Genomic DNA, 18,944 nt, shown 5'->3' on the forward strand with positions numbered 1-18,944 from the left:
ACCACTAGACCACGGAGGCAGTCTAATTTTTTTCAAGGACTCTTACAAGGAATATGACAGTCCTTTAAAGTAATGAAATTATGGTACTGTACTGGAAGATTTTATAAATGTTTTAATTACAGGACCTTTATATTTCTTGTCAAAAGTTGGGTACAATGAATTTTTATTTATTGTGTGTCCTTCGGGATGCAATATGAATATATATTTATGCGTCCAGTGTATACATTTGTGTGTATAAATCAGAATGTGTACAGTAACTGTTGGTTCTGAGTAACTATGTAATATGGGTGGATGTTTCCAGCGAGGTATCCCGCCCTGCAGGAGCAGCTGAAGTCGGTGATGGCAGGGGAGATGGAGATCGTGGTGCGGGAAGAGAAGTAAGCGACAATCTTTGTCAGAACAGTGTTGACAATCTCAGTAAAACCTGGTCTTTGTCAGAACAGTGTTGACAATCTCATTAACCCATGACATTGTAGGTAAAACCTGGTCTTTGTCAGAACAGTGTTGACAATCTCATTAAGCAATGACATTGCAGGTAAAACCTGGTATTTGTCAGAACAGTGTTGACAATCTCATTAACCCATGACATTGTCAGTAAAACCTGGTCATTGTCAGAACAGTGTTGACAATCTCATTAACCCATGACATTGTCAGTAAAACCTGGTCATTGTCAGAACACTCTTGACAGTCATGTATGTCCTTGACATTGCCAGTTCGTCTCTGTTTGGTAGTGTTTGTGCTTCAGTTCAATCAGTACAGTACAGGGTGGTAGGTTTGTGTATTCCAGATTCCTGAAGGAAGAACCGGAGAAGCTAGAGATAGACCTGAAGAGATGCAAGAAGCTGACGGGGACGCTGTACACACTCAAACGGTAGGAGTAATGGAAGGCAAACTGACAGTCAGGATTGGGAGTGAATGTTGATATCTGCCAGCTATGTCCCAGTGGCCTGTAAACTGTCGAGTCTGGTCCAGACAAACTAGTGGTGGACCACATGAGCATCGATCCATGTCATTGAGGCATGTTGACAGTCAGTCAATAATTAGTCTAGGTTTAAAACAAGCATGGGGTACTGGGGACCTGTTCTGTCCTGGAATCCTACAGGAAGACAAGGGTGGGTTACTGGGGACCTGTTCTGTCCTGGAAGCCTACAGGGAGACAAGCGTAGGTTACTGGGGACCTGTTCTGTCCTTGAAGCCTACAAGGTACAAGCATGGGGTACTGGGGACCTGTTCTGTCCTGGAATCCTACAGGGTACAAGCATGGGGTACTGGGGACCTTTTCTGTCCTGGAATCCTACAGGGGACAAGCATGGGGTACTGGGGACCTTTTCTGTCCTGGAGTCCCACTAGGAGACTCATTTATAAGTATCAATCGGTGTATTTAGTCTGGAAACAATTTTAAAGCTTCATTTCACTTCCATGCCTGACAATGAGCCTTGCCATGTCAGCCTAATTTGTCCTTCACGTCTGACAATGAGTCTGATCATATTGTCTTTTTACTTTCATTGTTTGACAATTATTCTGGTTATACATCTTTTCACTTCCATATTTGTCAGTGAGATTGATCATATCATCGTCCTTTCACTTTCATTGATTGACAATTAGCCTGGTTGGCCTGCAGTATTAGCTACATTTGACTTCCATATCTGAACCGAGTCTGTCCATATTCCGCAGACTGGCTTCAGTCCAGGAGCATCGCCCGCCCCAGATCCCACCCATCGCCTCCAACCTGAAGGAAGTAGGTGATGAAGACAGGAAGACTGTTCTAGAAAACATCCGAGCCATCGTCCCCAACCATGACAGTCGTGTCGCGAAGATTGAGGTACGGATAAACTATTGTCTATACCTCGCTGGATGCGTAAGTTGTCTTCCCCTTGTAGTGTCTGTGTTGTAACGTCACACAAGGTCACGGGTTTATCTTCTTAAAATATTGGGAAATTTATAAAAAAAATAATAAAAAATTAATAAAAATTGTTTTTCCAAACTGGGTCCAAAGACCATGGAACTGTAAGAAGTAGATGCAGTCACAAAAATTACACTGTGTCCTTAAGATTCTTGAGATTGTTGTTTGGGTCCAGAGGTCCAGTCATCTTAGCTGCCGCAATTCGCTGTATAGAGCTGCGTACCCTGGGCAGACCAGAAAACTACGATCATGGGTTAAAATCCTAGTTTGTCCCAAGTATGCTTCTAGGTTTGGGTTTCATTGAAGTGGTAAACGTCAAAGACCTCCATCCTCCCACATCAAGTTGACACGCCGTGATGTAACTGGAATACTGTTTAAAGCAGCATTAAACCCAACTCACTAAGATTGATGTTAACAATATCTTTACAAATAAAAGTAATAAATAAGCATATACTTGTGCTTCTGAATTAATAATTAATATGTTTCCGTATTGATAAAAGTCTGTGTATATATTTTTACTTTACACCAGGAATGTTCCACAAGGCAGGTTTCCTGTCTAACAGGGCTTCACTGTATTTGAGTTTTGCTGTGTGTTTATGTCGGTAAACATGAATGAGATATTGCTGAATAGGCAATTTATGTGTAAATCTTGTTTCTGATGCCTATGTTTGATCTCCACAGGCAGCTGAGACATCCCGGGAGAGAAAGAAAAAGATCTCTACCAAGCAGGAAGCTCTCAAGATGGGGAAATCTCTAGAACTGGCATCCCGAGCCCTGCGTCCGTCGTCGGAGGGTGATGGGGATGTGGACTTCAGGGACAGTGTGGACTGTGGACCGAGGTCTGCACCTCCACATGCATCCATGCCGCTGACGGAAACTACGGAGAAAATCAGTAATGTCGGCATGAAATGTGAAAGTGACGCAAAGAACACAACAGATAAATACGCAGCTAGAGCAGCCTTCTTCGGAGACATGTCACCACCAAAATCGCCGGAGAAGGAGGTGAACCCTTCAAGAATGACAATGGACTATACTGTTAGGATACCATCTTCGAGTTTAACTTCTGGTGGGGGATCCAAACCCAACAATCTGAATGATACGTACATTCTTAAGAGCGACATCTCCCCCACGCGATCTCAGCTGAGCATTCCACGAGTATCTGGTAAGTCATCCTCCCAGCCCACATCCCCCAGCAGCAAGAAGGGAGAAAGTTCCGATGGCAAACAGAAAAAGGTTCCACCTCCGCCTCCTCCAAGGAAAAGCAGCCGTCTGCCAACAGCAAGTATTTCAAGTAGTTCCAATACAACCAATGGCAATGTTGTGTCTCCGGTTCACACTGTCTCTGTAATCTCGCCATCTCCAGACGAGTCCGAGGACAAAACAAAGGATGCCATATATCATGAAGGTCAAGGTCGTGGACCGGTATCATCCACACCAAAGCCTACACCTCCCAAGAAACCCACATCTAAGTTTGAGAAGGATCTCGTTGCGGGAATATATGCAAATATGAATCGTCCTGATCTTCAAAGTCAGAAAGTGGCACCTGAGCGCATAATAAACAAAGCGAGCGTGGAAGAAGGAAAGAGATTGTCTCGGGAAGAGCGAGGAAGCAGCAGCGAGAGCACGAGCTCTAGTGCAAGTCTGGACTCGCAACAAGGGGGCGTTGTGATGAGGCGGACATCAGCAGATGTTGTCCGGCGGGAGAGTACCGGGGAGAGAAAGGTCAAGCCCCCACCCCCAGAACGCCGATCAAGTCTGCTTCAGAAGAAAGCAACAAGTCCATCGGACGAGAAGATATTAGCACAGCAGAGGATTCAGGAGGAACAGAAGAAGTTGGAGGAACTTGTTCGAGAAACAAACGAGATGATGAAGCGACAGAGTACAATACAGACCACGGAGAAAACCAACATGAATGGGATCAACTCGAAGGCTGGTGACAGAAAGTCTGGAGTGAACAGGTAGCTGGTGGCTTGAGTTGACAGATGGTGCTATAACTACAGATGCAAATACCACAAGTGGTTGCCTTCATTTTGTGCCACTGACCTGCACTCCAGACTGGAGCTGACCAGACGGGTGGAGACTTGTGTGGTCAGTAACTTGACCAGCCCCCATCCGATGTGAGTTCCTGCGGGAACCCGGACTACGTCCCTTCAAGTGCCAACAACCCAATACTTTTTTGGTTATAAGGCATAAAGGGAAGCAACTCTTGCCATGTTGTGAAAAAGATACAATGTGATACTGGATACTTAAGGAGGAACACTGACCACAGCTTGTGATGGACAAAACCATGTCTGTGTGTGGGAGAAATGGATCCAAGGATGTTCGTGTGATTGTAACTTAATCAGACCTCTTCAAAGAACTGCATCGATTTTCAACGGATGATTGAACTCGTCCAGAAACAGTCAAGTGATTATTGATTCTGTTGTTAAATAAACTTGTCCTTGGATGAAGAAGAAAGGAGGAGGAAGAAAAAGATGATTATGGTGACCATCTTTAATACTTGGGACAATGATATCAATATTGATCATGGATAGTGCTGTGATTATTGTATTTAAATCCATGGCATTCATGACTCTGGTGTGCTGTTGAATGCAATATAGTGTGAAAGCATTTCACAAGCATTTTTGTAGATAGGAGCTTGATGGTGCAATAAGTGAAGTAATAAGGTTGGAGACATTAGGAGTGATCAAGGAACTCCAATGGAACGCCTGTCAAACAGACTGACCTGCAATAATGTCCAGAATCAAGATGGACATGCAGTGTGCTGTCCATGGCTTGTGTTCAGCAGGCATGGCTGCACCAGCAGATGGCATTGAGTGGACTCGGAACACTCTGAATGTAGACAACACAGGAAAATCAAGAGTGTTGGAGGATTATTTATCGATACCCTGTTGTGGCAGGAGTCTAGTGACAAGAGGGTCGTGTCATGGGGCGACAGACACACAGCTGCATGTGAAATGACGGGACAATGTGGTTTGATTCCGATGGAGGAAACGAAGAAGTGAAACATTTATATTGGTTCTGGAATGGTGAAAGCTGTGTTGAGTAGTGGAACCTACATCATTGGTCATTTGCTCGGTGCATTTAAAGGAACTGATTTCTTGGCATTTATTATTAGCTTGAACTCAACCCTTGTTTAGGGGTGAGATGTGTCTGAATGCACCAATACTCAGTGGGAACAGACAGATAGTATACATGATGAGGGGATTGCTTAGTATCGGATGGTATTGCAGTGTATCGGATGGTATTGCAGTAAATCGGATTGTATGGCTACATATCAGATGGTATAGCTGCATATCAGATGGTATAGCTGCATATCAGATGGTATAGCTGCATATCAGATGGTATAGCTGCATATCAGATGGTATAGCTACATATCTGATGGTATAGCTACATATCAGATGGTATAGCTGCATATCAGATGGTATAGCTGCATATCAGATGGTATAGCTGCATATCAGATGGTATAGCTGCATATCAGATGGTATAGCTGCATATCGGTTGGTATTCCAGTTTATCGGATGGTAAAGCTACATATCAGATGGTATAGCAGCATATTGGATGGTATTCCAGTATATCGGATGGCATTCCAGTATATCGGATGGTATAGCTGCATATCGGATGATGGTAAGCTATGCATCTGATGATAGGGCTGCATATCCAATGGTATGCCTCCATATCTGATAAGGGTAAAGCTATGTCTTTGACGAGGGAAATTAAATTGATCTGTTACAGTAGTTACACAAAGTTATGCAAGGTGATGGACCCAAATGTTTCTAGTCCCTCTCATTGAAACCAAGAATATACCAGCAATTATGTTCTTGAACACGTTCCGAATAACATGTGTTGATATATGTGCCGCGGATACAATATACACGATGAACGAACTGTGACACACAGGAATTTATGATAATCCAGACTTTAGTATTTAATCAAAGGAGAATTGTACCTAGATGTCCTTGTGTGTCCTTGTATTTGCCTCGCAGTGACAAATGTTTGCTGGTGTGAGGATTACAGTACGAATCAGTCAGGGATCATTCATTGCAGTTGTTTGGTGTTTAATATCATGAAGTCGTGGTTTCACTCACGTTTTAGAAACTGTTAGGAAAACGTGGATGCTGTTGTTGAACTGTGAGTTTCAGTCCAGTATTGTTACCTGTATTGTATATGTTACAATTCGTCCAGACTGCTTTCAAACTCATACCTCATTCTTGTGATTTTCAATTCTACTTTACAAGTTTTGTGGTTCAACTGTTTTCATTTTCTCGAGTGTGAATTTCAAAGTTGAGAGTAGATATTGTCTGGTTGAAACAGTTTGGATATTTGAAGCATTTAATGGCATATCGTTTTTCCTTTCGAGTATTTAATTTGAAAAGTCACCTTGTATACTTTTCCAGGTTTTGTCTGTTAAACTATAAGCTGATTGTTGCATGTACATACTTAGATTTTTTATGACTGTAGTGTCAACAGTTTAGACCAGGTGCAATACAATGGAATTGTGTACAGATTTTTCATCGACCGTCACCAGATAACAAGCTTGTCAGATTTTTTTCAAGTAGATTTTTTTGTTGCATTGTATGTTAATCAAGTGAACTTTGGTTGTGAGATTTGGATATTTCCACATATTCTGATATGAAGATCCGTGGAAGTAGGACAATATGCAAGAATATATGGACTTCGGCAGCCATCTTTGTTTTCATGTTGCTGGTAACAAATCGCCATTATGCTTGTTTATGCCACCAGTATTTTCCATGATTTTAGAAAAAATGGACCAGGCAAAACATATTTATTCAAAAACAAATTATATTTTTATTGGGGTTCAAATGTAAAATGTGGGGTATTAACTTATTTTCAAGCTTTTTCACTAATTCCTCATTAATTTGAAATTAACAATCTTGCTTGGAAACGAATTGAAAACTAACATTCCATCCTGCTATTCAGTGACTATGCAAGCTCGCTGCAAAAAGTATGTCATCTTAAACTGCCTTAGGTTGAAATCTGAGATGGAAAGTGGTATGTTCTGTAGAAAGTCATGCAGGACTGAATAAACGATTATCACATACGACAAGGATTTGTTATCTTATCAGTGTACAAGGAAAATAGTTAAGAACCTCTTACTTACTACTCAAAGTTTGTGAAGGATCAAGTTTTGATGATTCAAAAATCATCCACCAAATAAAGATTGATATATCCTGGTACACAAAGATTGGGTAACAGGACATCGATTTCATAATGAACAGACATCATCTTTGGAAAGCACTACATTTGCTACTGAGGATTGCAAAGCTGTCATGTGATGACAGATGCATAGGCATGCTTAAAACTGGGTCATCACAATGTCACATTGCAAATGTCTTTGGTGTCAGCCAAAGTGTGATCAGCAGGGCATGGAATCGATACTAGCCATTTGGATCAGCTGCCCCGCAACATACACCACACAGTGAGATGGCAGGTTTTGCAAGATTGCAGCAAGATGTCATCACTTCGTGACTGCCACCACACTCAGAAATATTCTGCGGAATGCCAGTGGCATTAACGTTTCTGCTCAGACTAATTGTCTCGGTCAGAGGCAGGTACATTTGGCCTGGGCTGAAGATCACGTCATTTGGACAGACGAGGACTGGGCTGAAGATCACGTCATTTGGACTGACGAGGACTGGGCTGAAGATCACGTCATTTGGACAGACGAGGACTGGGCTGAAGATCACATCATTTGGACAGACGAGGACTGTGCTCCAGTACTTTTCACGGATGAATGGAGGAACTATCTAGACTACACAGATCGCCATGCCAGAGTGAGGTGTAGACAGGGACAAAGATATAAGGAGCGTTCCAACATGGAGGGGGCTCAATCATGATTTGGGGTGGGAGCAGTAAAGTTGAAAGAACCGATCTCCATGTGATACTTTGAGACTTGATGACAAGGATGACATTCTGGATGTGTACGTGAGACCCAATGTTTGTGCTTTCAGACTGGACTTAATCCTCATGCACAATAACGCATGACCTCATCATGCCAGGGTCGTTGATGCCATCTTAGGGCAAGAGACCATTGACAGCACGGAGAGGCCAGCCTGGTCACCAGACCTCAACCCTTGCCTTACTGAGTTTGTTTGGGGATAATGAATTTGTTTTCGTGATTTTTTTGTTTCAGCTTTGGTCAGATACTTTCATTCTGATGAGTGATCTGACCAATTATTATTCCCATGTTGTTTGATGGCATCGAGTGGCACAGACTTTTGTTCATTAAACATGTCTTCACGCAATACTGTCTTTGGCTACTTCAACAGATGCACACAATTTGATTTTTAAAGCGGTGGTCGTTAGCAAACTATGAGTAATATACTTTAAATAAGTTAAAGATCATCGAATTTGTATAGTAAATCTGTCAAGACCAGGTGTTCTTTAACTTCTTTTGAGTAGTATATTTCAATGTTATTTTTAAAAATTGCGTTTTTCTGAGGTGCTACATTTTTTTTTTTTTGAAAGTGACATAGTCATATTGACACTGAAATTAATCATCTAATGACGTTTTGTAACTGCTCCATGTCAACAGTTATTTACTCCCCATGCAGGGTTCAGACTTGATAGGCCACTGTCATATTGGCGTTAAACAATGGTTGGTAATTCTGTGTGATCTCTGTGTATCATATAACCAAGTCCACGTGACCATCTGGAGGTGGTGAGGTGAAATGGGGTTTATCGTCAGGCCCAAGATTATTGCACTTGTGTGTGCTTGTGGCTGCTTGTACTAGTCCAGACTAATCAAGGCAGGGCTTACAAAAAGTACCATCTTTTAACGCCTTTTGGTATGAAGCAGCGGCAGATCGAACCCTGGATCTTCCGCTCTCTGGGGGGGGACACTCTACCACTAGACCACGGGGAGGTGGTCCCATCTGGAGGAACACTGTGTAACATCTGCAGAGGAAATATCAGTGGCACTTTTGTCAAAATTAGATCAGGGGATAACGATGATGAGCCAATAAGTTCTCTGCTCAAATTAACAGTCAGAGCTACTTGTGTTAGTCTACTGCTGCAAGCTCAAACTTGATCGAGCCAATAAGTCCTCTGCTAAAACTGGTACCTGAGCTACATGAGTAAGTCTTCTGCTGCACGCTCATAAACTGAGGGGCAAAAGGAAAGTAATTGAAAGAACTTTTGTTTAATCAGATTACGTCATCACTCAGTCCTGCAGCAGTTTGTAAAAAGAAATCTGTGGGTGGGTAATTTTGTATATTAAATATATCGGTTCAATGAGATTGAAGTTGCCCCCGACCAGGTTTGAAATTTTGCAACTGTACTGATCTTCAAAGATGTCTAAGACACCCATCAGCAGTTTTGTATTATGTGAAAAATATTTAAGTTTGTTAAAATCAAATTATATTTATAAATATAACGATATATAGAAGTATTCTTTTAGTGCCAGGACAGTTCATCTGTATAATATAACATCGCTAACTAAAGGTACGAGGGCCATTCAATATATAACCAGCCTAACCTATTTGCTACTGCTCCTCACTTCTTCTTTTTCCACATAACCACCATTGAGGTCTATTCACTTTGTCCAGCGATGTGTGAGAGCTAAAAGCCCGTTGTGATAGAAACCAGGGGGTCGTTCGTGTAACCATCCCTCCACTGCTGTCGTAAGTTCTTTCTTCCAGTTTGGGAAGAGAAAGTAGTTGCTTGGTGCCAGGTCTGGTGAGTAAGGTAGATGAGGCAATACTTTGAACTCGTTCCACTTCACTGCAGCAACCGCATGTCGACAGGTGTGCACTGTGGCATTATCATGTTGGAGCAGCACACCTTTTGTGATCTTTCCACGACGTTTGGCAAGAATAGCAGTCTGCAAACGGTCCAAGAGATCGGAGTAGTACTCTCCAGTAATAGTCTGGCCACGTGACAAGTAGTCAATGAGCAAGACCCCTTTGGTATCCCAAAAGATGGTTGTTTACCAGCTTTGATGACTTTGCCAGCCGATGGTTGAGTCTTAAACTTTTTGGGACGGGGTGAAGCAAAGCCAGTCCACTGCTTACTCTGTTCTTTGGTTTCTGGGTCATAGTGGTGTACCCAGGTTTCATCACCAGTAACAATTCTCTCCATAAAGTTGTCTGCATCCCGACTGCATTGCGTCAAAAGTGCCCGACACATTGACGCACGTACAGCCTTCTGATCATCACTCTGACATTTCGGGACCCATCGGGCAGACATCTTCCTCATACCCAGACGATCATGCAAAATGGTATGGACACTTCCCTCTTAAATTCTGCAACCCAGAATTTGACCTGTGCATACGAAGGTGCACTGTCACCATAAACATCTGACAATTCATCATGTATCTCCTTTCCTGGTTTCCCTTTTAAGTAGAGGTACCTAATAACAGCCCTGTGTTCAACCTTTGACGAAAATTTGGCAGAATCTACCCTTGCCATCTTTATAGATCACGTGTGTGAATTCAAATACAATTTCCTCAGTGAAACTTTGTCTATGCACGTGACATACATTGGTGCACAGCACGTGACAAGCATGCAACCGTTAAGATCTGATAAATAGCTTAGGCTGGTTATATATTGAATGGCCCTCGTATTTTAAAATGAAAATAAAACATGTGAAAGAATCAATCATTTCTTTTGCTCCTCAATGGTCATCACAACATCTTCCGCAGCAATAGGCAGCTGGTTCCATCAAGGACATGCCCGAATCACCACACAGACAATTTGACAAAGACAACATGAGACAGTGTACAGAATTAATTTATTTATTGACAACCTGGTAAACTGTCAACATAATATTGTCTATCCTCTGATCTGTACAACTACATGGACCAACACAGCACAAACTTGTCCCCATGTTTATGAGATGTGTGTGTTGCATTCCTGTTGGCGAGTCTCCAGCATCCTTCATTTTCCAGCATATCATTTCTCTATTCTATTATGACACATACCCTGAAATCATCAACCAATCAAAATCATGAAAGATGGTTATTTTTAGGGCATCATTTGAGCCAGACTCCAAACATAGCAATAATTGCGAATGGGTCCAGAATATTATCATAATAAAATGAGATATAATACACTAAAATCAAGGACACCCTCGGAGTAGAATCCGTGTTATATATGTAAAAGCAGTTACTGTACACACATGTAGCATCAGTTAGCTCTGGACATACTCAATATATACACAACAGTTTGTACACACTCTACAGTCATGTGGCCAGTCTCAAACCTCACTACTGTTTTATTAGCAGAAAACAGGCCTCAACACTCCCAAGGGGGACAATTGGTTGTCCTAGCACTTTCAATTCAAGTCATTCAAATCCCACATGGTCTGCTAACTCAAACATAACATCTAGATAAACCTAGTCTTAGTTTGCACATATTTTACAAAGTTTATGAACCAAAATCAGAAATGAGCGAAATTTAGATTAACCAGGGGAGATAACTTCTTGAACACGTGTCAGACATGGAAGAGAAATAATACAGAATCTTGGATGATGCTAAGAAAAAAAGTATCATGTTGATTGTGTGGCACATTACCATTGAAATCAAGAACTTAATCCAGGTCAAGTCAGAACCAGTCCTTCTTTCAATGGACAAATCAAACTGGTTTCAAATGAACTCAAACGGCAAGGTTTGATAAGTATCTTCGCCCACATCAATATCTACGCATATATCGACAAGTGATTTGGGTTTAAACAGTTATATCATGGCATGTCAAACTGACTTGCACTGGGTACACAGTACCAGCTAACCCTGGCCACACAATCTTCAACACAACCACAATAGATGAGTTGTCACTGGAAAACTTTAGCATGATTCTTCCCCTAGGATAGACACTTACGAACACCCAGCTGACCCCACTGAAGTACTTATCACTGAGACGTACATATATCGCAAGCTCACTTCGTAACAATTTTCCAAAGGTTACGTAAACATTTCTTGGATCCCATTTGACACATATCATGACTACTACCACCTCAGGCGACCTCTCTCAGGTCCATAATGCCCTGAACCAAGCCCTGACATTGAGTCACCATAATATCAACACCTCTTAATCAATGTTTTGATTATTCCATGAATATAATCAATGTACTTGCATAGGTATGTAGGACATGTTATCACAAACAATACAACCAATCATGCTAAAATTTCCATCCCAACAATATAGAGTCAACAAAACAAAGATGAGCTACATGATTTGTTTCCTATAACAATTCACAATCAAATTCAAGAGATCCTTGATAATGACTTGGAGCCAAAATGAGCTTGAATTAATTTCACAACCCTAGCATGAATTCCAAGCAAACTTCTGATATCTATCTTTTCAGCGATAAAAAAAGTCTAAAGTTTAATATCAAAATTGATAATATAAAAAGGTCACGTCTTTCATTCCTTCAGATCACAAATCTCGCTACCTGCTTTTGGTTTAAGACAGTGTCATAACTGGAGGTTCTGATTCCGGACCACAGTCCTCAAACTGGGAGGCAGCAACGAAGACACATCTTTCATTTTCCCCAAACATAAACAGCAGTCATCTCTTTCAGTTCAACACCTTTCACAAACTACTGTAAGCAAGAACTTACAATTTACTCAAGAAACAATTTTTCAAGCTTGGTCTTATATTCTTGGTACAGTGCTCCCTAGATAACGTGTCCCCATCCTGATTCTAGACTAAGATGGGTTGTGAAAGCTCTGGCTGCCTTGAAGGATCGAACAGTACCTGTAGGTCTACAGCAGATATAATAATAATAATCAGTTCGGTCCCACTCGGCCAACTTATCCTTAGATGTTCCAAAAATACACTCGCGACACAGCCATTTGACAAAGCAGCCTGCTGAGGATATGTGTAATATCACAACTCGATCAGCTTCCTCCATGTGACAGCTGTTCGCGTCTCTGGTGTTCAGTGTAACTTCTATGTCGGCCGAGTCCAGCTTAGCTTCTTGTGTTGACAATCATCACAGTAAGATCCCTGAGTATTTGCATATCAAGACTTCTTGGAGGGTTCAACACCTGAAATGATCATGGAGAATATGATGATGATGATATAACCACATTATATTATTAACGAGACTGGGGTGACTGCAAACGGGTAGCCTTGTGGTTAGCCTCGATATGGATCCCACACCCCCTCACTACAACGGAGATTTAATGGAGGTTTCAGGTTAGAATAGTTCCCTAACAACCTATGCTTGTAACAAGCAACATGATGGATCAGGTGGGCAGACTCGATGACTTGGTTGATTGTGTGTCATCTTACCTCGGCAGTTTGTCTGGACCAGACATATAGCAGAAACAATTCAGTGCAGCATAAACAACCAACACATAACTTGGCTGAAAAGTTGCTTAAAACCCAACTACTTTCTTTTACCTAAATCATTGTACATTCAAACTGTATTCTCAGCTCCATGGGGAGAATACTATTCACTTTTTTCACAGTTCATCACGCCATCCTGCAAGCTTCTTTCAATATATATGCATTATCTCCCCTTAACCACTCACATACAAAACTCACCCATTGGTTTGAGAACTATGAATGTAAGAAGATCGGAGAGAGACACGATGCCAACGACATGATCCTCTGCATCAACAACCACCAGCCGATGTACCTGCAACAGCATCCACAAGGTCAATGACAAAATACAACATGCATCAGCCTGTTATACTACCAATAAGGGCATTGATATTGATAAAAATCCTACTTAATTCCACCAAGTGTCATAATTTCATTTCACTTCACTTCAATTGTGTTCGATTGTTTGGATTGTTATTGAATCAACTCTTCCAACAATAGATCATGTGAGCTGATGTCTCCACTTTATATTAAAAAATTCTTCTACATTTTCTCAGTATAGACTTTGGATAATAAAACAAGAGAGTCTAGGCTCAGTCAAATGGGAAGAACTAGCAATGTATCAAGTCTGTCATATCATTTATACACCACTCTTGTCTGCTAACACAAATATATGATGTATATCACTTGAACAGGCAAGCAAGTTCAAAATTGTGCCTGTACTTTATGGGGTCCTTGAAAATGACAACGTTAAAAACTGAAATTTAAGAGGGTCCCTACATTCCATTACCATAGCAACAAACCTGACTGACCCTGGGACCACCACTGGTTAATGGTGAGGTGAAATTGGGTTTAACGTTGCGTCCAAGATTATTGCACTTATATAGCGTCGTGCATGTACGTGTGTGTGTTTGTGTGGCTGCATGTACTAGTCCGGACTGATGCCGATTTATAGTGCTAGCACACTGAGGTACCATGCCACAGTTTAACATGAATACCCCACTCAGACACAGTATACAGACTCTGAGCCGACCAGTCCTTGTTTTAGCCCTTTAATGCCGAGCGCCAGACAGGGTAACAACAAGTACAATCTTTGAACGTCTTTTCGTATAATGCGGCCGGGGATCGAACCGCGGACCTTCCTCTCTCAGGACGGACACTCTACCACAAGACCACGGAGGCGGTCTCACTGGTTAATGATTACACTCACAATGTCTCATTTCACTGGCACTTCCAGCGTTTTGGACTTAACAATGTGGACTGTCTCCATTTAACGTTGAAATGTATTCATTTGGGGCACATAATATGTAATTCTTCAAAGCTCATAAGTGCTGTGGTCATTTGGCAATCGTCCTAAGCCCACCTGCACAAATTCATCTTAGTAAGTCTATTTAAAGTATGGGATTAAGATAGTCTTTGCGCTTAGATCGCTTTGTTCAAGTGAACTACAGGTACTACATCTGCTCTCACCTCTGCCTTGACGATCGTGTCCATCACCTGACCCAGCGTGTCGGTCTCCATACACTTCGCTACCCCTTCAAACCCCTGGAACAACCAACAATCATATCACAAATCTATCACATTGACATTTACTAAGATTTGTCAGTTGACCAACATTTGAACTAAGTTTCTTATTGTGTGTAATTGACAGTTAATTTAGTTAGTATGATTGATTGGTTGGTTGGTTTGTTGTTTAACAACGCACTCAGCAATATTCCAGCTATATGACGGTGGTCTGTAAATAATCGAGTCTGGACCAGACAATCCAGTGATTGATATCATGAGCATCGATCCACGCAATTGGGATCAATGACATGCATCAACCAACTCAGAGAGCCTGACCACCCGATCTGGTTAGTCGCCTTTTACGGCATGCATGGGTTGCTGAAGACCTATTCTACCCCGGATCATCCAAAATACAGGATTTATGGCAGATATGTAATAGAGGTTGAAGTTTCGTAAGAATTATTTGAACTAAGTTTCTTCACTACTGCCCAATCACTGACAACAAATTTAATTTGTGTATGGTTTAATACACCTCTTTGTCAATTTTCAAAGCACCCGGAGTGCCTTTACGGCTAATAAGGTAGCTGGAATATTGCTGGCTTAAAACAACATGCACTCCACCACTGAAGGTCAAGGCCATACTTACATCACACCTATGCTGCAGAGCCTGGGCTATGGTCACATCAAGGTTGTTGTAGGTCTTCTCGGCAGCCAGGTTCTGAAGAACAAAATGATGAAAATAAAAAAATGCATTTCTCAAACCAATGAGTAAGACAATCCCAGTTAGAGACTCAACAATCAGTCCTTTGTGAGAAACTTACAAAACAATTTAGTCTATTATACATTAATTATTAGATTTCCATCTCCGACAGCCTCACTGCCAAACACCCGCCTCACATCCACCTACAGCTATGTGTGTTGCCTTCTTTCCTGTGTCTACCATTACCTATTACAAATCAATACAACATTATCCTTTCATTGGGTTATCATTTGAAGATTATAGATTAAGAACTGAAATAAACTTAAAATTGGTTTACACTAGAATATATGCTGCCCCAAAATGGTGGAAGCTAGCTTGTGAAACTCACAATGACATCAAACTTGGCGTATATGTCGACAACCTTGTGCTGGTCATCCACGACGGGCAAGGCAGATATTCGGTAATCCATGAACATGTTGAGAGCCTTGATCAGCGGTGTGTCCTGGGACGTCTGCAAACACACGGGGACACACAGAGTTTAATATACTGTATTTCGTACATACAGAGTTTTGTTTGTTGTCTAACACCGCATTCAGCAATATTCCAGCTATATGACGGCGGTCTGTAAATAACTCTGTAATTGGGATAGGATGACATGCATAAACCAAGTCAGCGAGCTTGACTACCCGATCCTGTTAGTCGGCTCTTACGACAAGCATGGGTTGCTGAAGACCTATTCTTACCCGGATCTTCAAGGGTTCGGACACAGAGAGACAGACAGGGAATACACTGTGTCTCGGACACACAGAGACAGACAGACTGGGAATACACTGTGTCTCGGACACACAGAGACAGACAGGGAATACACTGTGTCTCGGACACACACAGAGACAGACAGGGAATACACTGTGTCTCGGACACACAGAGACAGACAGGGAATACACTGTGTCTCGGACACACAGAGACAGACAGGGAATACACTGTGTCTCGGACACACACAGAGACAGACATGGAATACACTGTGTCTCGGACACGGGGAGACAGACAGGGAATACACTGTGTCTCGGACACGGAGAGACAGACAGGGAATACACTGTGTCTCGGACACACACAGAGACAGACAGGGAATACACTGTGTCTCGGACACACACAGAGACAGACGGGGAATACACTGTGTCTCGGACACACAGAGACAGACAGGGAATACACTGTGTCTCGGACACACACAGAGACAGACAGGGAATACACTGTGTCTCAGACACACAGAGACAGACAGGGAATACATTGTGTCTCGGACACACAGAGACAGACAGGGAATACACTGTGTCTTGGACACGGAGAGACAGACAGGGAATACACTGTGTCTCGGACACACACAGACAGACAGGGAATAAACTGTGTCTCGGACACGGAGAGACAGACTGGGAATAGACTGTGTCTCGGACACACAGAGACAGACAGGGAATACACTGTGTCTTGGACACGGAGAGACAGACAGGGAATACACTGTGTCTCGGACACACAGAGACAGACAGGGAATAAACTGTGTCTCGGACACGGAGAGACAGACAGGGAATACACTGTGTCTCGGACACACAGAGACAGACAGGGAATACACTGTGTCTCGGACACACACAGAGACAGACAGGGAATACACTGTGTCTCAGACACACAGAGACAGACAGGGAATACACTGTGTCTCGGACACACACAGAGACAGACAGGGAATACACTGTGTCTCGGACATGGAGAGACAGACAGGGAATACACTGTGTCTCGGACACACAGAGACAGACAGGGAATACACTGTGTCTCGATCACAGAGAGACAGACAGGGAATACACTGTGTCTCGGACACACAGAGACAGACAGGGAATACACTGTGTCTCGGACACGGAGAGACAGACAGGGAATACACTGTGTCTCGGACACACAGAGACAGACAGGGAATACACTGTGTCTCGGACACACACAGAGACAGACAGGGAATACATTGTGCCTCTGACACACAGAGACAGACAGGGAATAAACTGTGTCTCGGACATGGAGAGACAGACAGGGAATACACTGTGTCTCGGACACACACAGAGACAGGGATACACTCACAAATCTTTCTGTTATATATTAACAGACAATACATAAAAAAAGCAATGCCTAACAATTATTTTCAATTTTTATAAAACAATGAAACTGGTTTTCAAAACCAATTCTGTACCAGGTGTCTACAAAGAGGATTTCTACACAAAAGCATGACACTTCTTTTTCTTTCTGAGCGTAAGAATTCCAATATGACCGAGTTACCTCCCCTTGAATGCAGGCAGAGCCCAGTAATGAGCTAATGCACTAATTTCTCCCATCCCTATACTGAGTCAATACAGGGTATGTTACAGGCCATCCAATCCACTTACCGTGATGACATTGTCATAGGTTCCTATACCCAGCTCCCGAATGGTCTTCAACATGAAGCAGGGTTTGGGTAGATCTTGAATCTGAAACAATCACAGCGGCAGGCATGATGAAGAGGCCAATAGGTAAGGTGAAATAGGGTTTAACATCACGTTCATGATTATGGCTCTTATATAGTGACATGCATGCACATGTGCGTGTGCGTGTGAGTGTGAGTGTGAGTGTTGTTTGTACTAGTCCGAACCAGTGCTGACTTTATAGTGCCAGCCCACTGAGATACCATGCCGCAGTTTAACCCCACTGAGACACTGAGACCCCACTGAGACACAGCATACTGACCAGTCCTTGTTTTAGACCCTTAATGCCAAGCGCCAGACAGGTAACAACAAGTACCATCTTGTCTTTTGGCATGACACAGCTGGAGATTGTACTGTCAACCTTCTGCTCTCCATGCAGACGCTCTATCCACGGTGACTGTCTCTAAGAGGGCAATTGGGGCATATAAAATCTGTACCCTGTTCCACAAAGCAATGTTTGAAATCAATTCTATGTTATAGTATGGGACTCATGATTATTACATCACTAAGATCCTTTTGACGAACGAGGCCAAGGTTCCAAAGTTCTATCAGACAAATTCTAACATGGATCTTCATGGGTTCAATCTGTTGATTCTTCTTCCAGAAACAACTGATTTGAGTGATTTCTCGGACTTAAAGCATATTTTTGTTGATACATAATTTCTCAATAATTTTGCAGAATGACCTAGAGTTGTATCAGTTTTACTTATTTACATTTTGTTCTGAATGGTTGGTGAATTCTAGCTGAGACTCAACTGCAACAACAATAGCGTGATGTCATCATGATTACGTTAATCATGGGTATGGTACGAACACAGAATCATTATCAGGACAAATCAAAATCCATGGTCACAGTATTTTTTTTGTAGTAAAATATATTCTAATACAGGTATCTATTTCGCGATACGTATCGCGGCATCTTGGGAGCTTAAGTGTTCAGCACTGATTGTACAAGCATGTCCTGCTTTCTACAATCTAAAGTAAATATTACTCGGGATGGTCAGTCGCCTCCATTTCGTAGTCATGGATACAGGGGAGATAACGTCTAAGAAAAATCAATCCT

General features: G+C 42.1%; 2 protein-coding genes across 14 annotated transcripts in view; one reads left to right on the forward strand and one right to left on the reverse strand.

The window, feature by feature from the left end:
• LOC139465039 (coiled-coil domain-containing protein AGAP005037-like) overlaps positions 1-6,965 on the forward strand; it is a 254,222-nt gene extending 247,257 nt beyond the window's left edge. The window contains exons 16-19 of the mRNA XM_071246726.1: positions 302-377; positions 773-871; positions 1,675-1,822; positions 2,585-6,965. Of these exons, the coding sequence (XP_071102827.1) occupies positions 302-377; positions 773-871; positions 1,675-1,822; positions 2,585-3,865 (1,604 nt within the window). The 3' untranslated portion in view covers positions 3,866-6,965. The remainder of the gene's footprint in view (positions 1-301; positions 378-772; positions 872-1,674; positions 1,823-2,584) is intronic.
• A 3,677-nt stretch (positions 6,966-10,642) lies between these two features.
• Positions 10,643-18,944, reverse strand: part of LOC139465037 (5'-AMP-activated protein kinase subunit gamma-1-like) — a 391,629-nt gene continuing 383,327 nt past the window's right edge. For all 13 annotated transcript variants that reach the window (XM_071246715.1, XM_071246718.1, XM_071246712.1 and 10 more), the window contains 6 exons: positions 17,807-17,887; positions 15,787-15,909; positions 15,345-15,416; positions 14,663-14,737; positions 13,415-13,508; positions 10,643-12,912 (listed from right to left, as the gene is read on the reverse strand). In XM_071246715.1, coding sequence (XP_071102816.1) covers positions 12,887-12,912; positions 13,415-13,508; positions 14,663-14,737; positions 15,345-15,416; positions 15,787-15,909; positions 17,807-17,887 — 471 coding nt within the window. In that variant the 3' untranslated portion in view covers positions 10,643-12,886. The remainder of the gene's footprint in view (positions 12,913-13,414; positions 13,509-14,662; positions 14,738-15,344; positions 15,417-15,786; positions 15,910-17,806; positions 17,888-18,944) is intronic.

This window comes from Haliotis cracherodii, unplaced genomic scaffold, assembly GCF_022045235.1.
Source record: "Haliotis cracherodii isolate W230 unplaced genomic scaffold, xgHalCrac1.p SCAF_17, whole genome shotgun sequence".
Classification (NCBI taxonomy): Eukaryota; Metazoa; Mollusca; class Gastropoda; order Lepetellida; family Haliotidae; genus Haliotis; species Haliotis cracherodii.